Source organism: Tachyglossus aculeatus, chromosome 15 (genome assembly GCF_015852505.1).
Source record: "Tachyglossus aculeatus isolate mTacAcu1 chromosome 15, mTacAcu1.pri, whole genome shotgun sequence".
Lineage (NCBI taxonomy): Eukaryota > Metazoa > Chordata > Mammalia > Monotremata > Tachyglossidae > Tachyglossus > Tachyglossus aculeatus.
Genome location: NC_052080.1, coordinates 3139914 through 3166753, shown reverse-complemented (window position 1 = coordinate 3166753; position 26840 = coordinate 3139914). Strand labels below are relative to the sequence as shown.

Here is a 26840-nt window from a genome sequence, read left to right as displayed (position 1 = left end):
CAGCAGGGCCTTGAAGGGAGGAAGAGAGCCAGCTTGGCGGAGGGGCAGAGGGATTGGGGGCATTCCAGGCCCGGGGGAGGACGTGGGCCGGGGGTCGATGGCGGGACGGGCGAGAACGAGGCACGGTGAGGAGATTAGCGGCGGAGGAGCGGAGGGTGCGGGCTGGGCTGGAGAAGGACAGAAGGGAGGTGAGGTAGGAGGGGGCCAGGGGATGGACAGCCTGGAAGCCCAGGGTGAGGAGTTTCTGCCTGCTGTTGGGTAGGGACCATCTCTATATGTTGCCAACCTGTACTTCCCAAGCGCTTAGTACAGTGCTCTGCACACAGTAAGCGCTCAATAAATACGATTGATTGACTGACTGACTGATCTGACACCATCCCTGTTCTACCCAGGGCTCACGCTCTAAGAGGGGAGGGAGTGCGGCTAGTTTAGCCCCATTTTGCAGGGGAAGAAACTGAGGCCAGATGGTCAGCTCGTTAGGGGCAGGGAACGCGTCCGCCAATTCTGCTGCATTGCGCCCTCCCAAGCGTTCAGTACGGTGCTCAATAAGCACCGCCGATCCCCAAGGGTCACCCGGCAGGCCCATGGCGGAGCCGGGATTAGAACCCAGGTCCCCCCGACTCCCCGGGGCGTAGCGCTCTCTCCCCCCTTGGGCTCACCGTACCTGGGGGTGACAGATTTCCAGGCCTTTGAGCTTCGCGTTCTCCATCCACACGGAATTGGGCGGCAGAATCCGGCTGCGGAAGCTTACGGTCCTGCGGGAAATCGAAGCCGGTTCAATTCCGTCGGCTGCCGGGATCGGGAAAAGGACGTCGGAGGAGGAGGAACTAAAACTTCCGCTTGGCGTTTGTCTGTAGGGCTGGAGGCCGCCGCCTGCTTTGCGGCGCTCATTTGGGGTCCCGAACGCACAAACCACAGTCAAAATCGGCCCCGCGCTCTTTCTCTTTGAGAAGCAGCGTGGGGTCGTAGCGAGAGCTAGTTATGTTGCCAATCTGTACTTCCCAAGCGCTTAGTACAGTGCTCTGCACATAGTAAGCGCTCAATAAATACGATTGATGATGAGAGCTCGGGCCTAGGACTCTCAGGGTCCTGGGTTCTAATCCCAGCTCCACCACTTAATAATAATAATAATAATAATAATAATGATGGCATTTATTAAGCTCTTACTACGTGCAAAGCACCGTTCTGAGCGCTGAGGAGGTTACAAGGTGATCAGGTTGTCCCACGGGGGGCTCACAGTCTTAATCTCTATTTATTTTACTTGTACATATCTATTCTATTTATTTTATTTTGTGAGTATGTTTGGTTTTGTTCCCTGTCTCCCCCTTTTAGACTGTGAGCCCACTGTTGGGTAGGGACTGTCTCTAGATGTTGCCAACTTGGACTTCCCAAGCGCTTAGGACAGTGCTCTGCACACAGTAAGCGCTCAATAAATACGATTGATTGATTGATTAATCCCCGTTTTACAGATGAGGGAACTGAGGCCCAGAGAAGTGAAGTGACTTACCCAAAGTCACACGGCTGACAACTGGCGGAGCCGGGATTTGAACCCATGACCGCTGACTCCAAAGCCCGGGCTCTTTCCACTGAGCCACGCTGCTTCCCCTGCACGGTCACACCACTTGTCTGCTGTGTGACCTTGGGCAAGTCACCTCACTTCTCTGGGCCTCGGCTCCCTCGTCTGTAAAATGGGGATTGAGACTGGGAGCCCCATGTGGGGCAGGGACCGTGTTCAACCTGATTTGCTTGTATCCACTCCGGCGCTTAGTACAGTGCCTGCCACATAGTAAGTGCTTAAAAAAGACTATTATTATTATTTCTCCTTCCTTTTTACTCGCCTCTGTGTTCCTCTCACACGGGCCTGGACGTCAGAAGGACCCAGGTTCTAATCCTGACTCGGCCCCTGTCTGCTGCGTAACTCCGGGCAAGTCGCTTCGCAACTCTGGGCCTCAGTTCCCACATCTGTAAAATGGGGATTGAGACTGGGAGCCCCATGTGGGACAGGGACCGTGTTCAACCTGATTTGCTTGTATCCACTCCAGCGCTTAGAACACTGCTTTGCACAGAGTAAGTGCTTAACAAATGCCATCATCATTATTATTATTATTATTATTCTCTGAGCCTCAGTTCCCTCATCTGTAAAATGGGGATGAAGACTGTGAGCCCCATGTGGGACAACCTGATCACCTTGTATCCCCCCCCCAGCGCTTAGAACAGTGCTTGGCACACAGTAAGCGCTTAACAAATGCCATCATTATTATTATTATTCTCTGTGCCTCAGTTCCCTCATCTGTAAAATGGAGATTAAGACTGTGAGCCTCACGTGAGACAACCTGATCACCTTGTATCCCCCCCAGCGCTTACAACAGTGCTTTGCACATAGTAAGCGCTTAACAAATGCCATCATTATTATTATTCTCTGAGCCTCAGTTCCCTCATCTGTAAAATGGGGATGAAGACTGTGAGCCCCATGTGGGACAACCTGATCACCTTGTATCCCCCCCAGCGCTTAGAACAGTGCTTGGCACATAGTAAGTGCTTAACAAATGCCATCATTATTATTATTATTATTCTCTGAGCCTCAGTTCCCTCATCTGTAAAATGGGGATTAAGACTGTGAGCCCCATGCAGGACAACCTGATCGCCTTGTATCCCCCCCAGCGCTTAGAACAGTGCTTGGCACATACTAAGCGCTTAAAAAATGCCATCATTATTATTATTATTATTATTATTCTCTGAGCCTCAGTTCCCTCATCTGTAAAATGGAGATTAAGACTGAGCCCCACGTGGGAACAACCTGATCACCTTGTATCCCCCCCAGCGCTTAGAACAGTGCTTGGCACATAGTAAGCGCTTAACAAACACCATCATTAGTCATTATTATTAGAAGTCAGGTCCTCTAACTCCAGTCCTGGGTCCCTTCCAGCGGCCCACGCTGCCTCCCACCTATAAGCGCCGCTTCAGCGGGTGGAGCTCGGGCCCGACAGCGGAAAGACCTGGGTTCTAATTCCGGCCCCACCCCTTGCCCGCTGTGAGCCGCTTCACTTCCCTGGGCCTCGGTTCCCTCCTCTGTACAATGGGGATAAGAGGGTGAACCCCCCGGGGGACCGGGCCCACCCTGACGGGCTTGGATCCACCCCAGCGCTTAGCACAGCGCTGCGCGCATAATCGGCGCTTCCCAAGTCGTCTGTTCTCCCACAGACACCTACCCAAGCCAACCCTGCCCCGACTTGCCTCGTGTCCAGCGTGTTGAGGAACATGTCGTGGATGAGGTGCCTCTCTTCTGCGGTGGGGGCCATTTTCAGCAGCGAGGCCGTGCTAAAAGCGATTCGCTTCTTCTTGTTCCCTGGAGGAATCAATCAATCGTATTTATTGAGCGCTTACTGTGTGCAGAGCACTGGACTAAGCTCACAGTACACACACCACCAGAGACACACACCAAAGTCCAGGCCAACTCAACTCCTCTCTGCCCCTATTTATTACCCTATTTATTTCTTTATTTTACTGTACAGATCTATTCTATTTATTTTATTTGGTTAATATGTTTGGTTTCGTTCTCCGTCTCCCCCTTCTAGACTGTGAGCCCGCTGTGGGGGAGGGACCGTCTCTAGATGTTGCCGACTTGGACTTCCCAAGCGCTTAGTCCAGTGCTCTGCGCACAGTAAGCGCTCAATAAATGCGACTGAATGGATGAATGAATGTATATATGTTTGTACATATTTATTCTATTTATTTTATTTGGTTAATATGTTTTGTTTTGTTGTCTGTCTCCCCCTTCTAGACTGTGAGCCCGCTGTCGGGTAGGGACCGTCTCTGGATGTTACCGACTTGGACTTCCCAAGCGCTTAGTCCAGTGCTCTGCACACAGTACGCGCTCAATAAATGCGACTGAATGGATGAATGAATGTATATATGTTTGTACATATTTATTCTATTTATTTTATTTTGTTAATATGTTTTGTTTTGTTGTCTGTCTCCCCCTTCTAGACTGTGAGCCCGCTGTGGGGTAGGGACCGTCTCTAGATGTTGCCGACTTGGACTTCCCAAGCGCTTAGTCCAGTGCTCTGCACACAGTACGCGCTCAATAAATGCGACTGAATGGATGAATGAATGTATATATGTTTGTACATATTTATTCTATTTATTTTATTTGGTTAATATGTTTTGTTTTGTTGTCTGTCTCCCCCTTCTAGACTGTGAGCCCGCTGTCGGGTAGGGACCGTCTCTAGATGTTGCCCACTTGGACTTCCCAAGCGCTTAGTCCAGTGCTCTGCACACAGTAAGCGCTCAATAAATGTGACTGAATGGATGAATGAATGTATATATGTTTGTACATATTTATTCTATTTATTTTATTTGGTTAATATGTTTTGTTTTGTTGTCTGTCTCCCCCTTCTAGACTGTGAGCCCGCTGCGGGGTAGGGACCGTCTCTAGATGTTGCCGACTTGGACTTCCCAAGCGCTTAGTCCAGTGCTCTGCACACAGTAAGCGCTCAATAAATACGACTGAATGGATGAATGAATGTATGTATGTTGGTACGTATTTATTACTCTATTTTATTTGTACATATTTATTCTATTTATTTTATTTTGTTAATATGTTTGGTTTTGTTATCTGTCTCCCCTAAGTGCTCAATAAATACGACTAAATGGATGAATGTATATGTTTGTACACATTTATTACTCTATTTTATTTATACATATTTATTCTATTTATTTTATTTTGCTAGTATGTTTGGTTTTGTTCTCTGTCTCCCCCCTCTAGACTGTGAGCCCGCTGTTGGGTAGGGACCGGCTCTAGATGTTGCCAACTTGGACCTCCCAAGCGCTTAGTCCAGTGCTCTGCACACAGTAAGCGCTCAATAAATATGACTGAATGGATGAATGAATGTATATATGTTGGTACGTACTTATTACTCTATTTTATTTGTACATATTTATTCTATTTATTTTATTTTGTTAATATGTTTGGTTTTGCTATCTGTCTCCCTTAAGCGCTCAATAAATATGACTGAATGGATGAATGAATGTATATATGCTGGTACGTATTTATTACTCTATTTTATTTGTACATATCTATTCTATTTATTTTATTTTGTTAATATGTTTGCTTTCGTTCTCCGTCTCCCCCTTCTAGACTGTGAGCCCGCTGTCGGGTAGGGACCGTCTCTGGATGTTGCCGACTTGGACTTCCCAAGCGCTTAGTCCAGTGCTCTGCACACAGTAAGCGCTCAATAAATACGACTGAATGAATGAATGAAATGACTGACGGAGAGGGAAGCAGCGTGGCTCAGTGGAAAGAGCCCGGGCTTTGGAGTCGGAGGTCGTGGCTCGGCCAATTGTCAGCCGTGTGACTTTGGGCAAGTCACTTCGCTTCTCTGGGCCTCGGTTACCTCATCTGTAAAATGGGGATTAAGACTGTGAGCCCCCCGTGGGACAACCTGATCACCTTGTAACCTCCCCAGCGCTTAGAACAGGGCTTTGCACACAGTAAGCGTGCAATAAATGCCATCATTATTATTATTCTCCAGATCTCGCCTGCAGGGCCTGCCGTTTTCTATGCCAACCGACGTACGTTCTCCTTGCTTCAAGAGGTCTTCCTCCTCCGGGCTGTCGGGAATCAGTGGATTGATGAAGGCCGGCCTAAAGAGAAGGGACGGAACAGGTTACTGAGCGAAGGCCGCAGCTCCGGAATCCGACGGACAGGGACCGCGCCTAATTCCTCCCTGTGTATTCTTCCCTAGTGATCTGGGGATATATAGCTGGGGAAGGTATTCATCCCCCCCGTCTTACCTCCTTCCCTTCCCCACAGCACCTGTATATATGTATATATGTTTGTACATATTTATTACTCTATTTATTTATTTATTTTTTTTAGTTGTACATATCTATTCTATTTATTTTATTTTGTTAATATGTTTGGTTTTGTTCTCTGTCTCCCTCTTCTAGACTGTGAGCCCACTGTTGGGTAGGGACTGTCTCTATGTGTTGCCAACTTGTACTTCCCAAGCGCTTAGTACAGTGCTCTGCAAACAGAAAGCGCTCAATAAATATGACTGAATGAATGAAATGCATTAGGCTCACACACCAGGCGCACACACAAGGTACACACCACATTCTCATTCATTCATTCACTCAATCGTATTTATTTTTAGACTGTGAGCCCACTGTTGGGTAGGGACTGTCTCTATATGTTGCCAACTTGTACTTCCCAAGCGCTTAGTCCAGTGCTCTGCACACAGTAAGCGCTCAATAAATACGATTGATGATGATGATGATGATGATTGAGCGCTTACTGTGTGCAGAGCACTGTACTAAGCGCTTGGGAAGTCCAACTTGGCAACATATAGAGACTGGTCCCTACCCAACAGCGGGCTCACAGTCTAGAAGGGGGAGACAGACAACCAAACATATTAACAAAATAAAATAAATAGAATAAATATGTACAAGTAAAATAGAGTAATAAATATGTACAAGCATCACCGACAACTCGAGATCCGGTTCGTTGCGGCAGCCAACAAGGAGAAATTACCCTTTGTTTTCCGAATCCCGGGCCACCATGACAAATGTCGCGTCCAAGACGGGGCTGTAAACATCACCGTGCAACTGAAACGTGGGGGAGAGAAAATGCAGACGTGAGACAGGCAGCGGAGGAACGCGGCTGTGTGATGACTTAGAAAATCATCTAGTAAATCATCTATAGAAAATCAACTATTAGTAAGCGCTCAATAAATATGATTGAATGAATGCGTCCCCTCCTTCCTCTCCCCCTCCTCCAGCTCCCCATCCCCCGCCTTACCTCCTTCCCCTCCCCACAGCACCTGTGTGTATGTTTGTACAGATTTATTACTCTATTTACTTATTTTATTTGTACATATTTATTCTATTTAGTTTATTTTGTTAATATGTTTTGTTTTGTTGTCTGTCTCCCCCTTCTAGACTGTGAGCCCGCTGTTGGGTAGGGACCGCCTCTATATGGTGCCAACTTGTACTTTCCAAGCGCTTAGTACAGTGCTCTGCACACAGTAAGCGCTCAATAAATACGATTGATTGATTGATTCATGACTCTATTTTACTTGTACATATTCTATTGATTTTATTTTGTTAATATGCTTTGTCGTCTGTCTTCCCCTTCTAGACTGTGAGCCCGCTGTTGGGTAGGGACCGTCTCTATATGTTGCCAACTTGGACTTCCCAAGCGCTTAGTACAGTGCTCTGCACACAGTAAGCGCTCAATAAATACGATTGATTGATTGATTCATTACTCTATTTTACTTGTACATATTCTATTGATTTTATTTTGTTAATATGCTTTGTCGTCTGCCTCCCCCTTCTAGACTGTGAGCCCGCTGTTGGGTAGGGACCGTCTATAGATGTTGCCAACTTGGACTTCCCAAGCGCTTAGTACAGTGCTCTGCACACAGTAAGCGCTCAATAAATACGATTGATTGATTCATTCATTACTCTATTTTACTTGTACATATTCTATTGATTTTATTTTGTTAATATGCTTTGTCGTCTGTCTCCCCCTTCTAGACTGTGAGCCCGCTGTTGGGTAGGGACCGTCTCTATATGTTGCCAACTTGGACTTCCCAAGCGCTTAGTACAGTGCTCTGCACACAGTAAGCGCTCAATAAATACGATTGATTGATTGATTCATGACTCTATTTTACTTGTACATATTCTATTGATTTTATTTTGTTAATATGCTTTGTCGTCTGCCTCCCCCTTCTAGACTGTGAGCCCGCTGTTGGGTAGGGACCGTCTCTAGATGTTGCCAACTTGGACTTCCCAAGCGCTTAGTACAGTGCTCTGCACACAGTAAGCGCTCAATAAATACGACTGATTGATTGATTCATGACTCTATTTTACTTGTACATATTCTATTGATTTTATTTTGTTAATATGCTTTGTCGTCTGTCTCCCCCTTCTAGACTGTGAGCCCGCTGTTGGGTAGGGACCGTCTCTCTACGGTGCCAACTTGGACTTCCCAAGCGCTTAGTCCAGTGCTCTGCACACAGTAAGCGCTCAACAAATGTGATCGAAGGAATGAATGAATCCGCGGAGAGAAAACAAGGGGAAGGACAACTCTGACCTGAAGCATGTTCATCTTGACTTCCATGGAGGTCTTCCCCACCCAACTAACGAATCCGGTGAATTTAATATCGTGGTCGGGGCTTATGGTCTTCTTGCACAGATCTGCGGAAGGAGAGGGCAGGCCATGTTGTCTTTTCATCATTCATTCACTCTGTCAATGTGTCACTCTGACTTCTTCCCTTTATAATAATAATAATGATGGCATTTATTAAGCGCTTACTATGGCACTGTTCTAAGCGCTGTGGAGGTTACAGGGTGATCAGGTTGTCCCACGGGGGGCTCACAGTCTTCATCCCCATTTTCCAGATGGGGGAACTGAGGCCCAGAGAAGTGAAGTGACTCGCCTGCAGTCACACAGCTGACAAGTGGCAGAGTCGGGATTTGAACCCACGACCTCTGACTCCAAAGCCCATGCTCTTTCCATTGAGCCACGCTGCATCCCCCCTTCCCAGCCCCGCAGCACTTATGTACAGATCTGTCCTTTATTTATTTCTAATTTATTTATTATTCATTTATTAATTTATTTCTAATCATGTGTGACTCCCACTCAGCTTATTTATTGAGCGCTTACGTGTGCAGAGCGCTTGGGAAAGTACAATACAACAATAGACACATTCCCTGCCCGCAGTGAGCTCACAGTCTGGTGGGGGACTGTGGACTCTAAGCTCGTTGTGGGGAGAGAATGTGTCTGTTTATTGTCGTTTTATACTCTCCCAGGCACTTAGTACAATGCTCGGCACCCAGTAAGCGCTTAGTACAGTGCTCGGCACCCAGTAAGCGCTCAATAAATACGAACGAATAAAGGAGGGGATGAGTTCTCCCAAAGCCCCCTTGTTTCCCCTGCCCAGTTTCAGAGAGTTTACTCAAGCCGCCCGCCACACCAGCGGGAATTCATTCAATTGTATTTGTTGAGCGCTTGCAGCGTGCAGAACGCTGTGCTGGACGCTTGGGAGGTGCAAGTCGGCAACAGACAGAGACGGTCCCTGACCAACAACGGGCTCACAGTCTAGAAGGGGGAGATAGATAGACAGGGGTAGTCTAGATTTGTACATATTTATTCTATTTATTTTACTTTGTTAATATGTTTTGTTGCCTGTCTCCCCCTTCTAGACTGTGAGCCCACTGTTGGGTAGGGACCGTCTCTCTATGTTGCCGACTTGTACTTCCCAAGCGCTTAGTCCAGTGCTCTGCACACAGTAAGCGCTCAATAAATACGATTGAATGAATGAATGAATTAACTCATTTCGCTCGAGAGGCAGCGTGGCTCAGTGGAAGGAGCCCGGGCTTTGGAGTCAGAGGTCGTGGGTTCAAACCCTGGCTCTGCCAATTGTCAGCTGGGTGACTCTGGGCAAGTCACTTCACTTCTCTGGGCCTCAGTTACCTCATCTGGAAAATGGGCATTAAAACTGTGAGCCCCCTGAGGGACAACCTGATCACCTTGTAACCGCCCCAGCGCTTAGAACAGTGCTTAATAAATACCATCATCATCATTATTATTATTATTCAATCGTATTTATTGAGCACAACTGCGTGCTGAGCACTGTACTAAGAATCCCAGTGCCAGGAAACGACCAGGCTGAGTAATTCGGGAGAAACTGGGGTTCCTGCATCTGGAAAATAATAATAATAATAATAATAATAATAATTGGCATTTGTTAAGCGCTTACTATGTGCAAAGCACTGCTCTAAGCGCTGGGGAGGATACAGGGTGATCAGGTTGTCCCACGTGGGGCTCACAGTCTTAATCCCCATTTTACCGATGAGGTAACTGAGGCCCAGAGAAGTTAAGTGACTTGCCCAAGATCACACAGCAGACATATGGTGGAGTCGGGATTCGAACCCATGACCTCGGACTCTAAAGCCCGTGCTCTTTCCACTGAGCCACGCTGCTTCTCTAAACTGATAGGTGGGCACGAAGCAGCACGCCCGAGCGGAGAGAGCCCGAGCCTGGGTGTCAGAAGGGCCTGGGTTCTAATCCTGACTCTGCCACTTGTCTGCAGCGTGACCTGGGGCAAATCACTTGACTCTTCAGTGCCTCGGTGCCTTCATCTGTAAAATGGGGGCGAAGGCCGTGAGCCCCATGTGGGGCAGGGACTGCGTCCAACCTGATTAGCTTGTACCCACCCCAGTGCTTCGTACAGGGCCTGGTGCCAAGTTAAACGCTTAGTACAGTGCTCTGCACACAGTAAGCGCTCAATAAATACGATTGATGATGGTGCCAAGTAAGCGCTTAGCAAATACCACAGGAAAAGAGGCAGTGCGATGTTAAGCAACGACAAAACCGGGGAGTGTTAGAGGCGGATGAGGGGACGCAACTGTGAAGACACCAAAAAGAAAACACGCAGTTTCCTTCAACAGGGGGAAAACTGCTCGGACCCCGAAGGCCACGTGTCAATCAATCAATCAATCAATCGTATTTATTGAGCGCTTACTGTGTGCAGAGCACTGTACTAAGCGCTTGGGAAGTACAATACTAATAATAATGATGGCATTTGTTAAGCGCTTACTATGTGCAAAGCACTGTTCTAAGCGCTGGGGGAGATACAAGGTGATCAGGTTGCCCCACGCGGGGCTCACAGTCTTAGTCCCCATTTTCCAGATGAGGGAACTGAGGCCCAGAGAAGTTAAGTGACTTGCCCAAGATCACACAGCTGGCGAGCGGGGTGTCGTCGCTTACCAATTTTATCCACCAGGGCCGTGACGATCGACAGGGGCGACCTCTGAGCCGACTGGACCTTGGTGTGAGTGTAGCAGACGAGGACTGCGGAGGAACAGAAACTGGATCAACCAGAAAAGCAGCGGGGACCAGCGGGAAAAAGCCTGCGCATCAGAGGACTTGGGTTCGCTACTTGTCTGTCGATACTTCCCATCTCTGTTGACGGCACTACCATCCTTCCCGTCTCACAAGCCCGCAACCTTGGTGTCATCCTCGACTCCGCTCTCTCATTCACCCCTCACATCCAAGCTGTCACCAAAACCTGCCGGTCTCAGCTCCGCAACATTGCCAAGATCCGCCCTTTCCTCTCCATCCCAACCGCTCCCCTGCTCATTCAAGCTCTCCTCCTATCCCGTCTGGACTACTGCACCAGCCTTCTCTCTGATCTCCCATCCTCGTGTCTCTCTCCACTTCAATCCATACTTCATGCTGCTGCCCGGATTATCTTTGTCCAGAAACGCTCTGGACATATTACTCCCCTCCTCAAAAACCTCCAATGGCTACCGATCAATCTGCGCATCAGGCAGAAACTCCTCACCCTGGGCTTCAAGGCTGTCCATCCATCCCCTCGCCCCCTCCTACCTCACCTCCCTTCTCTCCTTCTCCAGCCCAGCCCGCACCCTCCGCTCCTCCACCACTAATCTCCTCACTGTACCTCGCTCTCGCCTGTCCCGCCATCGACCCCCGGCCCACGTCCTCCCCCGGGCCCGGAATGCCCCCAATCCCTCTGCCCGTCCGCCAAGCTCGCTCTCTTCCTCCCTTCAAGGCCCTGCTGAGAGCTCACCTCCTCCAGGAGGCCTTCCCAGACTGAGCCCCTTCTTTCCTCTCCCCCTCGTCCCCCTCTCCATCCCCCCGTCTTACCTCCTTCCCTTCCCCACAGCACCTGTATATATGTATATATGGTTGTACATATTTATTACTCTATTTATTTATTTTTTTATTTTACTTGTACATTTCTATCCTACTTATTTTACTTTGTTGGTATGTTTGGTTCTGTTCTCTGTCTCCCCCTTTTAGACTGTGAGCCCACTGTTGGGTAGGGACTGTCTCTATGTGATGCCAATTTGTACTTCCCAAGCGCTTAGTACAGTGCTCTGCACATAGTAAGCGCTCAATAAATACGATTGATTGATTGATTGATTGATACCAAGTAGTTAATCTCCATTTTACAGACAAGGAAACTGAGCCCCCTCCTTCCTCTCCATCTCCCCCACCTTACCTCCTTCCCTTCCCCACAGCACCTGTATATATGTTTGTACGTATTTATTACTCTATTTATTTTACTTGTACATATCTATTCTATTGATTTTATTTTGTTAATATGTTTGGTTTTGTTCTCTGCCTCCCCCTTCTAGCCTGTGAGCCCGCTGTTGGGTAGGGACCGTCTCTATACGTTGCCAACTTGGACTTCCCAAGCGCTTGGTCCAGTGCTCTGCACACAGGAAGCGCTCAATAAATACGATTGATTGATGATTGATTGAGGCTCTCTCTGCCTCTTTCTCTCTCTCTCTATCGATCTGTCTCCGTCTCTCACCTCCTAAGCTGTCCAGGTCTTCCAGGATCCGGCCGAACCTGAAAGAAAAGGCCGAAACGTCACCGCCCGGCCCCCCGCCGGCCCCCAAGGCGGACGGTCGGCCGCCCGGCACGGTCGATGAGGCCGGCCCAGCTATTTACCGAACGGTGTTGTGAAAATTCAGGTATTTCTCCCGCAGTTGGGGCTGGCTCCCGAGGGGCAGGAGAACCTCGATGAAGCTGTCCTTCATCCTCCGCGGAGGCAGGTCTTTCTGGTCCTTGGCCAGGAGGGAGTGGAGTAGTTTCCGCTCCTCCATGGCTTGCACGTGGTCTCTGAGGAGGACAGAGGATGGGACCCCCGTGACAGGAACTCATTCATTATGCCCCCAATCCCTCTGCCCATCCACCAAGCTCGCTTTCTTCCTCCCTTCAAAGCCCTACTGAGAGCTCACCTCCTCCAAGAGGCCTTCCCACACTGAGCCCCCTTTTTCCTCTCCTCCTCCCCATCCCCTCCGCCCTACCTCCTTCCCCTCCTTCTTTTAGACTGTGAGCCCACTGTTGGGTAGGGACCGTCTCTATATGTTGCCAACTTGTACTTCCCAAGCGCTTAGTACAGTGCTTTGCAGACAGTAAGCGCTCAATAAATATGATTGATTGATTGATTCCCCTCCCCACAGCACCTGTCTATACGTTTGTCCAGATTGATTACTCTATTTATTTTACTTGTACATATTTACTATTCCATTTATTTTGTTAATGATGTGCATTTAGCTTTACTTCTACATGTTCTGATCAGTCAATCAATCAATCAATCGTATTTATTGAGCGCTTTCTGTGTGCAGAGCACTGGACTAAGCGCTTGGGAAGTACAAGTTGGCAACATATAGAGACGGTCCCTACCCAACAGTGGGCTCACAGCCTAAAAGGGGGAGACAGACAACAAAACACATTAACAAAATAGAATAAATATGTACAAATAAAATAAATAAATACGTACAAATATATATACGTATATACATTCATTCATTCAGTCAATCATATTTATAGAGCACTTACTGTGTGCACAGCACTGTACTAAGCGCTTGGAAAGTACAAGTTGGCAACATATAGACACGGTCCCTACCCAACAGTGGGCTCACAGTCTAGAAGGGGGAGACAGACAACAAAACATATTAACAAAATAAAATAAATAGAATAAATACGTACAAATAAAATAGAGTAATCAATCAATCGTATTTATTGAGTGCTTACTGTGTGCAGAGCACTGTACTAAGCGCTTGGGAAGTCCAAGTTGGCAACATAGAGACACGGTCCCGATGACACCTGTCCATATGTTTTGTTTTGTTCCCTGTCTCCCCCTCCTAGACTGTGAGCCCGTTGCTGGGTAGGGACCGTCTCTATATGTTGCCAACTTCTAATAATAATAATAATAATAATAATGGCATTTATTAAGCGCTTACTCTGTGCAAAGCACTGTTCTAGCGCTGGGGGGATACAAGGTAATCAGGTTGTCCCATGGGGGGGCTCACAGTCCTAATCCCCATTTTACAGATGAGGTAACTGAGGCCCAGAGAAGTGAAGTGACTTGCCCAAAGTCACCCAGCTGACAAGTGGCGGAGCCGAGATTCGAACCCATGACCTCTGACTCCAAAGCCCGGGCTCTTCCCACTGAGCCACGCTGCTTCTCTAAGCACTTAGTACAGTGCTCTGCACACAGTTAGCGCTCAATAAATACCGTCTCTCTATATTGCCAACTTGTACTTCCTAAGCGCTTAGTACAGTGCTCTGCACACCGTAAGCGCTCAATAAACACGACTGAATGAATGAATGAATTCAATCATATTTATCGTTGCCAACTTGTATTTCCCAAGCGCTTAGTCCAGTGCTCTGCACCCAGTAAGCGCTCAGTGAAGACGATTGAATGAATGAAATCGTATTTATTGCTGCCAACTTGTATTTAGCAAGCGCTTAGTCCAGTGCTCTGCACACAGTAAGCGCTCAGTGAAGACGATTGAATGAATGAATTCAATCGTATTTATTGTTGCCAACTTGTATTTCCCAAGCGCTTAGTCCAGTGCTCTGCACCCAGTAAGCGCTCAGTGAATGAATGAATGAATTCAATCGTATTTATTGTCAACTTGTATTTCCCAAGCGCTTAGTCCAGTGCTCTGCACCCAGTAAGCGCTCAGTGAAGACGATTGAATGAATGAATTCAATCGTATTTATTGTTGCCAACTTGTATTTCCCAAGCGCTTAGTCCAGTGCTCTGCACACAGTAATCGCTCAGTGAAGACGACTGAATGAATGAATTCAATCGTATTTATTGTTGCCAACTTGTATTTCCCAAGCGCTTAGTCCAGTGCTCTGCACACAGTAAGCGCTCAATAAATACGATCGAATGAATTCAATCGTATTTATCGTTGCCAACTTGTATTTCCCAAGCGCTCAGTCCAGTGCTCTGCACCCAATAAGCGCTCAGTGAAGACGATTGAATGAATGAATTCAATCGTATTTATTGTTGCCAACTTGTATTTCCCAAGCGCTTAGTCCAGTGCTCTGCACCCAGTAAGCGCTCAGTGAATGAATGAATGAATTCAATCGTATTTATTGTTGCCAACTTGTATTTCCCAAGCGCTTAGTCCAGTGCTCTGCACCCAGTAAGTGCTCAGTGAATACGATTGACTGAATGAATTCAATCGTATTTATCGTTGCCAACTTGTATTTCCCAAGCGCTTAGTCCAGTGCTCTGCACCCAGTAAGCGCTCAATACAACTGACTGAATGAATGAATTCAATCGTATTTATTGTTGCCAACTTGTATCTCCCAAGCGCTCAGTCCAGTGCTCTGCACACAGTAAGCGCTCAGTGAAGACGATCGAATGAATGAATTCAATCGTATTTATTGTTGCCAACTTGTATTTCCCAAGCGCTTAGTCCAGTGCTCTGCACCCAATAAGCGCTCAGTGAAGACGATTTTATGAATGAATTCAATCGTATTTATTGTTGCCAACTTGTATTTCCCAAGCGCTTAGTCCAGTGCTCTGCACCCAGTAAGCGCTCAGTGAATGAATGAATGAATTCAATCGTATTTATTGTTGCCAACTTGTATTTCCCAAGCGCTTAGTCCAGTGCTCTGCACCCAGTAAGTGCTCAGTGAATACGATTGACTGAATGAATTCAATCGTATTTATTGTTGCCAACTTGTATTTCCCAAGCGCTTAGTCCAGTGCTCTGCACCCAGTAAGCGCTCAGTGAAGACGATTGAATGAATGAATTTAATCGTATATATTGTTGCCAACTTGTATTTCCCAAGCGCTTAGTCCAGTGCTCTGCACCCAGTAAGCGCTCAGTGAAGACGATTGAATGAATGAATTTAATCGTATTTATCGTTGCCAACTTGTATCTCCCAGTGCTCTGCACCCAGTAAGCGCTCAGTGAAGACGACTGAATGAATGAATGAATTTATTGAGCGCTTACTGTGTAAATACGATTTACGATAAATACGATTGATTGACTGATTGATTGATTGATTCATTCATTCAATCGTATGCTTGGGAAAGGACAATATAATAAACAGACACATTCCCTGCCCACAGTGAGTTTACAGTCTTGATGAACTCAGCCCCCAACCTCAAGACCCCCACAGATGACCGGTAACCCAGCAGGCTGAGCCGGAAAGAGAAGCGCCAGATTCCCGGGACGCCCCGGATTGTCACCGTACCTCCAGTTGGCGGAAGCTCCGACTATATCCCGCAATCTATTCCGAACTGTAAGCGAACCAAAGAGGAAGGATCACCAGCGGAAAAGCGCGCCGCCGACGGGGGTTAGTCCGTGAGTGACTTCTTAAGCGGTTAGTGGTTCGGAAGGAAGAGGGTCTGGGTTCTAATCCCGGCTCCGCCACGTGGTGGTTGTGTGACCTTGGGCGACTCCTTTTAGACTGTGAGCCCACCGTTGGGTAGGGACCGCCTCTATATGTTGCCAACTTGCGCTTCCCAAGCTCTTAGTACAGTGCTCTGCACACAGTAAGCGCTCAATAAATACGATTAATGATGACTCCCTTCACTCCTCTGAGCCTCAGTTCCCTCGTCTGTACAATGATGATGATGGTATTTGTTAAGCGCTTACTATGTGCGAAGCACTGTTCTAGGCGCTGGGGAGGATACAAGGTGATCACGTTGTCCCACGGGGGGCTCACAGTCTTCATCCCCATTTTACAGATGAGGTAACTGAGGCACAGAGAAGTGAAGCGACTTGCCCGAAGTCACACAGCTGGCAGTTGGCGGAGACGGGATTTGAACCCATGACCTCTGACTCCAAAGCCCGGGCTCTTTCCACTGAGCCACGCTGCTTCTCAATGGGGATTAAGGCCCGGGTGGGACAGGGACCGCATCCAACCCAATTTGCTCGCATCCACCCCAGCGCTCAGTACAGTGCCTGGCACATAGTAAGCGCTTAACAAATGCCACAATTTTTCCAGCGCTTCGAAGGGCGCTTAACGAATACCATCGCCATCACGCAGGGCTTCTACGTTTTGACACGAAATGAAAAGCCGTGCTTCAAATTAATCAATCGTATTTATTGAGCGCTTACTGTGTGCAGAGCACTGTACTAAGCGCTTGGGAAGTCCAAGTTGGCAACATATAGAGACGGTCCCTACCCTACAGTGGGCTCACAGTCTCCGAGGCCTCAGAAATATGTTTATTTTTGCCAAAGCGCGATTCCCTGCCGGAGCTTTCAAGCTAAAACTCGAGGCCCGTCAGGGGAGCAGAGAGAAAAATGCCCTCTTGTTTTGGAAAACCCTCGTGAAGAGAAAGCAAGAGAAAAGTAGTAGAGCGTAAAGGCAGAAATAGCCAAAAAAAAATGCACATTACCACACACCCTGATTCACGTGTATAGGCGTGCACGCTGAATGATTGGAGGGAAAACAAATTAGATGATCAGTATCGTCCCACAAAGACAATTTGAAATCACGGATTGGTTTGACTTCTATATCTTCTTTAAAGTCGGCATTCCGTTTGAACTAATCCGTTAAGATCAACTCTGCGCTTCTGTTATACAGTGTTTAATTTAGTCAGCGGTAAATTCAAGATCCATTTTCAAACAGAACTCAATTTTCCACTCAGGAGCTATGCTAGTCAATCAATTGTATTGACTGCGGGCCTGTTGTATGCTGAGCACTGTGAGTTAGACACTGTGCTCAGTGCTTGGGAGAGCACATGAAAATAAGGAGACACGGTTCCCTAAAATCCATCCGATCAATCGACACAATTACTCGACAATTAAGCTCCTTGTGCGGGGATCTTATCTACCAACTTGGCTGTGTTGGACTCTCCCAAGCGCTTAACACAGCGCTCTGCATACGGTAAGCGCACAATAAATACCACTGATCGACACAAAACAGCAGTGTCTACTCCAGATCGTTTAAAATCTGTCAGAGAATTCCTCGATCTTAATTCCTTTAGGGCAAATAAGTGACTTGAGAACTGCAAGGCATGATTAGCCTTGATTAGCAGGGGAACCAGATTTAAAAAATCAGTTTCACTGGACTCTCCCAAGCGCTTAATACAGCGCTCTGCACATGGTAAGCGCACAATAAATACCACTGATCGACACAAAACAGCAGTGTCTACTCCAGATCGTTTAAAATCTGTCAGAGAATTCCTCGATCTCCATTTCTTTAGGGCAAATAAGTGACTTGAGAACTGCAAGAGGCCTGCTTTAAAGGAACCAGATTTAAAAAATCAGTTTCACTGGACTCTCCCAAGCGCTTAATACAGCGCTCTGCACATGGTAAGCGCACAATAAATACCACTGATCGACACAAAACAGCAGTGTCTACTCCAGATCATTTAAAATCTGTCAGAGAATTCCTCGGTCTTCATTTCTTTAGGGCAAATAAGTGACTTGAGAACTGCAAGAGGCCTGCTTTAAAGGAACTAGATTTAAAAAAATCAGTTTCATTGGACTCTACCAAGCGCTTAATACAGCACTCTGCACACGGTAAGCGCACAATAAATACCACTGATCAACACAACAGCAGTGTCTACTCCAGATCGTTTAAAATCTGTCGGAGAATTCCTCGATCTTCATTTCTTTAGGGCAAATAAGTAACTTGAGAACTGCAAGAGGCCTGCTTTAAAGGAACCAGATTTAAAAAATCAGTTTCATTGGACTCTCCCAAGCGCTTAATACAGCGCTCTGCACACGGTAAGCGCACAATACCACTGATCAACACAACAGCAGTGTCTACTCCAGATCGTTTAAAGTCTGTCGGAGAACTCCTCGATCTTCATTTCTTTAGGGCAAATAAGTAACTTGAGAACTGCAAGAGGCCTGCTTTAAAGGAACCAGATTTTAAAAATCAGTTTCATTGGACTCTCCCAAGCGCTTAATACAGCGCTCTGCACACAGTAAGCGCACAATAAATACCACTGATCGACACAAAACAGCAGTGTCTACTCCAGATCGTTTAAAATCTGTCAGAGAATTCCTCAATCTTCATTTCTTTAGGGCAAATAAGTGACTTGAGAACTGCAAGAGGCCTGCTTTAAAGGAACCAGATTTAAAAAATCAGTTTCACTGGACTCTCCCAAGCACTTAATACAGCGCTCTGCACACGGTAAGCGCACAATAAATACCACTGATCGACACAAAACAGCAGTGTCTACTCCAGATCGTTTAAAATCTGTCAGAGAATTCCTCGATCTTCATTTCTTTAGGGCAAATAAGTGACTTGAGAACTGCAAGAGGCCTGCTTTAAAGGAACTAGATTTAAAAAATCAGTTTCATTGGACTCTCCCAAGCACTTAATACAGTGCTCTGCACACGGTAAGCGCACAATAAATACCACTGATCGACACAAAACAGCAGTGTCTACTCCAGATCATTTAAAATCTGTCAGAGAATTCCTCGGTCTTCATTTCTTTAGGGCAAATAAGTGACTTCTGAACTGCAAGAGGCCTGCTTTAAAGGAACTAGATTTTAAAAATCAGTTTCATTGGACTCTCCCAAGCACTTAATACAGCGCTCTGCACACGGTAAGCGCACAATAAATACCACTGATTCCTCGATCTTCATTTCTTTAGGGCAAATAAGTGACTTGAGAACTGCAAGAGGCCTGCTTTAAAGGAACCAGATTTAAAAAATCAGTTTCATTGGACTCTCCCAAGCGCTTAATACAGCGCTCTGCACACGGTAAGCGCACAATAAATACCACTGATCGACACAAAACAGCAGTGTCTACTCCAGATCGTTTAAAATCTGTCAGAGAATTCATCGGTCTTCATTTCTTTAGGGCAAATAAGTGACTTGAGAACTGCAAGAGGCCTGCTTTAAAGGAACCAGATTTTAAAAATCAGTTTCATTGGACTCTCCCAAGCGCTTAATACAGCGCTCTGCACACGGTAAGCGCACAATAAATACCACTGATCGACACAAAACAGCAGTGTCTACTCCAGATCGTTTAAAATCTGTCAGAGAATCCCTCGATCTCCATTTCTTTAGGGCAAATAAGTGATTTGAGAACTGCAAGAGGCCTGCTTTAAAGGAACCAGATTTTAAAAATCAGTTTCATTGGACTCTCCCAAGCGCTTAATACAGCGCTCTGCACACGGTAAGCGCACAATAAATACCACTGATCGACACAACAGCAGTGTCTATTCCAGATCATTTAAAATCTGTCGGAGAATTCCTCGATCTTCATTTCTTTAGGGCAAATAAGTGACTTGAGAACTGCAAGAGGCCTGCTTTAAAGGAACCAGATTTAAAAAATCAGTTTCACTGGACTCTCCCAAGCGCTTAATACAGCGCTCTGCACACGGTAAGCACACAATAAATACCACTGATCGACACAAAACAGCAGTGTCTACTCCAGATCGTTTAAAATCTGTCAGAGAATTCCTCGATCTTCACTTCTTTAGGACAAATAAGTGATTTGAGAACTGCAAGAGGCCTGCTTTAAAGGAACCAGATTTTAAAAATCAGTTTCATTGGACTCTCCCAAGCGCTTAATACAGCGCTCTGCACACGGTAAGCGCACAATAAATACCACTGATCAACACAAAACAGCAGTGTCTACTCCAGATCGTTTAAAATCTGTCAGAGAATTCCTCGATCTTCATTTCTTTAGGGCAAATAAGTGACTTGAGAACTGCAAGAGGCCTGCTTTAAAGGAACCAGATTTTAAAAATCAGTTTCACTGGACTCTCCCAAGCGCTTAATACAGCGCTCTGCACACGGTAAGCGCACAATAAATACCACTGATCAACACAAAACAGCAGTGTCTACTCCAGATCGTTTAAAATCTGTCAGAGAAGTCCTCGATCTTCATTTCTTTAGGGCAAATAAGTGACTTGAGAACTGCAAGAGGCCTGCTTTAAAGGAACTAGATTTAAAAAATCAGTTTCATTGGACTCTACCAAGTGCTTAATACAGCGCTCTGCACACGGTAAGCGCACAATAAATACCACTGATCGACACAAAACAGCAGTGTCTACTCCAGATCGTTTAAAATCTGTCAGAGAAGTCCTCGATCTTCATTTCTTTAGGGCAAATAAGTGACTTGAGAACTGCAAGAGGCCTGCTTTAAAGGAACTAGATTTAAAAAATCAGTTTCATTGGACTCTCCCAAGCGCTTAATACAGCGCTCTGCACACAGTAAGCGCACAATAAATACCACTGATTGACACAAAACAGCAGTGTCTACTCCAGATCATTTAAAATCTGTCAGAGAATTCCTCCATCTTCATTTCTTTAGGGCAAATAAGTGACTTGAGAACTGCAAGAGGCCTGCTTTAAAGGAACTAGATTTAAAAAATCAGTTTCATTGGACTCTCCCAAGCGCTTAATACAGTGCTCTGCACACGGTAAGCGCACAATAAATACCACTGATCGACACAAAACAGCAGTGTCTACTCCAGATCATTTAAAATCTGTCAGAGAATTCCTCGGTCTTCATTTCTTTAGGGCAAATAAGTGACTTCTGAACTGCAAGAGGCCTGCTTTAAAGGAACTAGATTTTAAAAATCAGTTTCATTGGACTCTCCCAAGCACTTAATACAGCGCTCTGCACACGGTAAGCGCACAATAAATACCACTGATTCCTCGATCTTCATTTCTTTAGGGCAAATAAGTGACTTGAGAACTGCAAGAGGCCTGCTTTAAAGGAACCAGATTTTAAAAATCAGTTTCATTGGACTCTCCCAAGCGCTTAATACAGCGCTCTGCACATGGTAAGCGCACAATAAATACCACTGATCGACACAAAACAGCAGTGTCTACTCCAGATCGTTTAAAATCTGTCAGAGAATTCCTCCATCTTCATTTCTTTAGGGCAAATAAGTGACTTGAGAACTGCAAAAGGCCTGCTTTAAAGGAACCAGATTTAAAAAATCAGTTTCACTGGACTCTCCCAAGCGCTTAAAACAGCGCTCTGCACACGGTAAGCGCACAATAAATACCACTGATCGACACAAAACAGCAGTGTCTACTCCAGATCGTTTAAAATCTGTCAGAGAATTCCTCGATCTCCATTTCTTTAGGGCAAATAAGTGACTTGAGAACTGCAAGAGGCCTGCTTTAAAGGAACCAGATTTAAAAAATCAGTTTCACTGGACTCTCCCAAGCGCTTAATACAGCGCTCTGCACACGGTAAGCGCACAATAAATACCACTGATCGACACAAAACAGCAGTGTCTACTCCAGATCGTTTAAAATCTGTCAGAGAATTCCTCAATCTTCATTTCTTTAGGGCAAATAAGTGACTTGAGAACTGCAAGAGGCCTGCTTTAAAGGAACCAGATTTAAAAAATCAGTTTCACTGGACTCTCCCAAGCGCTTAATACAGCGCTCTGCACACGGTAAGCGCACAATAAATACCACTGATCGACACAAAACAGCAGTGTCTACTCCAGATCGTTTAAAATCTGTCAGAGAATTCCTCCATCTTCATTTCTTTAGGGCAAATAAGTGACTTGAGAACTGCAAGAGGCCTGCTTTAAAGGAACCAGATTTAAAAAATCAGTTTCACTGGACTCTCCCAAGCGCTTAATACAGCGCTCTGCACACGGTAAGCGCACAATAAATACCACTGATCGACACAAAACAGCAGTGTCTACTCCAGATCGTTTAAAATCTGTCAGAGAATTCCTCGATCAATTTCTTTAGGGCAAATAAGTGACTTGAGAACTGCAAGAGGCCTGCTTTAAAGGAACTAGATTTTAAAAATCACTTTCATTGGACTCTCCCAAGCGCTTAATACAGCACTCTGCACATGGTAAGCGCACAATAAATACCACTGATCGACACAACAGCAGTGTCTACTCCAGATCGTTTAAAATCTGTCAGAGAATTCCTCGATCTTCATTTCTTTAGATTTCTTCAGTAGCCCAGACCCAGGTTCCTGATGTTTTCGGCCACCAAAGAGTCAGGTATATTAGTTGGAGCCCCGTGTGGGACAGGGACTGTGTCTAACCTAATTAATTAGCTAGATTTAAAAAATCAGTTTCATTTCCCAAAATCAGTAGCCCAAACCCAGGTTCCTGACGTTTTCGGCCACCAAAGAGGCAGGTAGATTAGTTGGAGCCCCATGTGGGACAGGGACCGTGTCTAACCTAATTAGCTAGACTTAAAAAATCAGTTTCATCTCCCAAAATCAGTAGCCCAGACCCAGGTTCCTGACGTTTTCGGCCACCAAAGAGGCAGGTAGATTAGTAGCTACTGCAGTGCCTGACACGGCGTAAGAGCTTAACAAATCCCACAGAAAAAAAAAGGAAAAAAGATCACGCCCATCTTCTCCCAGCAACCCAGACAGACCCCTACCTGATGCAACAGTTGAGCGGTTCTTTTTTCTCCCACAGAGGTGACACCAATCAATCTATCAATCGTATTTATTCATCAATCGTCAATCGTATTTATTGAGCGCTTACTATGTGCAGAGCACTGTACTAAGCGCTTGGGAAGTACAAATTGGCAACATATAGAGACAGTCCCTACCCAACAGTGGGCTCACAGTCTAAAAGGGGTATTTATTGAGCGCTTACTGTGTGCAGAGCACTGTACTGAGCGCTCCACAACCCCATAAAGAGGCAGCCCACCCTGGGCTACTCCAGTCGGCTCCCCCCGACCCGCTAAAATCGTCTCTCCGGGCCCACCCACGAAAGGAGCAAGATTGTGGACCTTGCGGCCCCCCTTACCTTCAGCCATGGTTGCCCGCGCGCGCGACCCATTAGCCGCCGGGGTCAGGGCTCTGCCCAGGACCGAAAAGCCGCCTTTGAACATGTCGAACCTGCAACAGAGGAGGAGAATCAATCAATCAATCAATCAGTCGTATTTATTGAGCGCTTACTGTGTGCAGAGCACTGGACTAAGCGCTTGGGAAGTCCAAGTTGGCAGCATATAGAGACGGTCCCGACCCAACAGTGGGCTCACAGTCTAGAAGGGGGGCACCCATTCACAGGGATGTAGACCATTCACAGGATCTCTAGCTATAATTCTATTTCTTCTGACGATTTCAATCATAATAATAATAATAATTTTGGCGTTTGTTCAGCGCTTACTATGTGCAAAGCCCTGTTCTAAGCGCTGGGGAGGATACGAGGTGATCAGGTGGTCCCACGGTGGGCTCACGGTCTTCATCCATTCACAGGGATGTAGACCATTCACGTGATCTACAGCTATAATTCTATTTGTTCTGACGATTTCAATCATAATAATAATAATAATTTTGGCATTTGTTCAGCGCTTACTCTGTGCAAAGCCCTGTTCTAAGCGCTGGGGAGGATACGAGGTGATCAGGTTGTCCCACGGTGGGCTCACGGTCTTCACCCATTCACAGGGATGTAGACCATTCACGTGATCTCTAGCTATAATTCTATTTCTTCTGACGATTTCAATAATAATAATAATAATAATTTTGGCATTTGTTCAGCGCTTACTCTGTGCAAAGCCCTGTTCTAAGCGCTGGGGAGGATACGAGGTGATCAGGTTGTCCCACGGTGGGCTCACGGTCTTCATCCATTCACAGGGATGTAGACCATTCACGTGATCTCTAACTATAATTCTATTTGTTCTGATGATTTCAATAATAATAATAATTTTGGCATTTGTTCAGCACTTACTATGTGCAAAGCACTGTTCTAAGCGCTGGGGAGGATACGAGGTGATCAGGTTGTCCCACGGGGGGCTCACGGTCTTCATCCCCATTTGACAGATGAGGTCACTGAGGCCCAGAGAAGTGAAGCGACCGGCCCAAGGTCACACGGCTGACAATTGGCGGAGCCGGGATTTGAACCCATGACCTCTGACTCCAAAGCCCAGGCTCTTACATGTTTTGTAGTGTTGTCTGCCTCCCCCTTCTAAACTGTGAGCCCGTTGTTGGGTAGGGACCGTCTCTAGAGGTTGCCGACTTGTATTTCCCGAGCGCTTAGTACAGCGCTCTGCACACAGTAAGCGCTCAATAAATACGATTGAATGAATGAATGAATATTGTAACCGTGAACCCCACTCTGAGGCGTATTGGTCTCCCCCTTCCCAGCTTAGAGGCAGGAATTAAGGGCCCTGGGTGTTAGTGCTCTGCACCTAGTAAGCGCTCAATAAATAGCACCGTGGGGGGAGAGGGGGGAGAACGAGGGTGAGCACAGAGAGGAGAGGACGTGAGCAAGATAATAATAATAATAATGATGGCATTTGTTACGTGCTTACTACGTGCAAAGCACTGTGTCTAAGCGCTGGGGGAGATACAAGGTGATCAGGTTGTCCCACGGGGGGCTCACAGTCTTCATCCCCATTTTGCAGATGAGGGAACTGAGGCCCAGGGAAGTTGTGACTTGCCCAAGGTCACACAGCAGACATGTGCTTAGAACAGTGCTTGGCACATAGTAAGCGCTTAACAAATACCAACATTATTATTATTATTACCCCAGCGCTTAGAACAGTGCTTGGCACATAGGAAGCGCTTAACAAATACCAACATTATTATTATTATTACCCCAGCGCTTAGAACAGTGCTTGGCGCATAGTAAGCGCTTAACAAATACCAACATTATTATTATTATTATTACCCCAGAGCTTTAGAACAGTGCTTGGCACATAGTAAGCACTTAACAAATACCAACATTATTATTATTATTATTACCCCAGCGCTTTAGAACAGTGCTTGGCACAGAGTAAGCGCTTAACAAATACCAACATCATTATTATTACCACCCCAGCGCTTGGAACAGTGCTTGGCACATAGTAAGCGCTTAACAAATACCAACATTATTATTATTATTACCACGCAGCACTTAGAACAGTGCTTGGCACACAGTAAGCGCTTAACAAATACCAACATTATTATTATCATTATTATTATTATTATTATTATTATTATTACCACCCCAGCGCTTAGAACAGTGCTTGGCACATAGTAAGCGCTTAACAAATAACAACATTATTATTATTATTATTATTATTATTATTATTATTATTACCCCAGCGCTTGGCACATAGTAAGCGCTTAACAAATACCAACATTACTATTATTATTACCTCAGCGCTTAGAACAGTGCTTGGCACACAGTAAGCGCTTAACAAATACCAACATTATTATTATTATTATTATTACCACCCCAGCGCTTAGAACAGTGCTTGGCACATAGTAAGCGCTTAACAAATACCAACATTATTATTATTATTATTATTATTATTATTACCCCAGCGCTTGGCACATAGTAAGCGCTTAACAAATACCAACATTACTATTATTATTATTACCCCAGCGCTTAGAGCAGTGCTTGGCACATAGTAAGCGCTTAACAAATACCAACATTATTATTATTATTACCACCCCAGCGCTTAGAACAGTGCTTGGCACATAGTAAGCGCTTAACAAATACCAACATTATTATTATTATTATTATTATTATTATTACCCCAGCGCTTGGCACATCGTAAGCGCTTAACAAATACCAACATTACTATTATTATTATTACCCCAGCGCTTAGAGCAGTACTTGGCACATAGTAAGCGCTTAACAAATACCAACATTATTATTATTATTACCACCCCAGCGCTTAGAACAGTGCTTGGCACATAGTAAGCGCTTAACAAATACCAACATTATTATTATTATTATTACCACCCCAGCGCTTAGAACAGTGCTTGGCACATAGTAAGCGCTTAACAAATGCCATCATTATTATTACCATTATTATTATTACCCCAGCGCTTAGAACAGTGCTTGGCACATTGTAAGCGCTTAACAAATGCCATTATTATTATTATCATTATTATTATTACCCCAGCGCTTAGAACAGTGCTTGGCACATAGTAAGCGCTTAACAAATACCAACATTATTATTATTGCCACCCCAGCGCTTAGAACTGTGCTTGGCACATAGTAAGCGCTTAACAAATGCCATCATTATTATTACCATTATTATTATTACCCCGGCGCTTAGAACAGTGCTTGGCACATAGTAATCGCTTAACAAATACCAACATTATTATTATTATTACCACCCCAGCGCTTAGAACA

The 26840-nt window shown here is 45.7% G+C and overlaps 1 protein-coding gene across 4 annotated transcripts in view; it reads right to left on the bottom strand.

Moving 5' to 3' along the window:
* Positions 1-23608, bottom strand: part of ACOT9 (acyl-CoA thioesterase 9) — a 32679-nt gene extending 9071 nt beyond the window's left edge. For 2 of the 4 annotated variants that reach the window (XM_038757175.1, XM_038757177.1), the window contains exons 1-11: positions 23517-23608; positions 17203-17229; positions 16046-16091; positions 12488-12658; positions 12348-12385; positions 10775-10858; positions 8096-8199; positions 6533-6606; positions 5576-5643; positions 3235-3346; positions 665-755 (exon numbers count right to left, since the gene is read on the bottom strand). In XM_038757175.1, the coding sequence (XP_038613103.1) occupies positions 665-755; positions 3235-3346; positions 5576-5643; positions 6533-6606; positions 8096-8199; positions 10775-10858; positions 12348-12385; positions 12488-12658; positions 16046-16091; positions 17203-17229; positions 23517-23601 (900 nt within the window). In that variant the 5' untranslated portion in view covers positions 23602-23608. The remainder of the gene's footprint in view (positions 1-664; positions 756-3234; positions 3347-5575; positions 5644-6532; positions 6607-8095; positions 8200-10774; positions 10859-12347; positions 12386-12487; positions 12659-16045; positions 16092-17202; positions 17230-23516) is intronic. The other 2 variants (XM_038757176.1, XM_038757178.1) reach the window with 2 other exon arrangements.
* Between the last annotated feature and the right edge of the window lie 3232 nt (positions 23609-26840).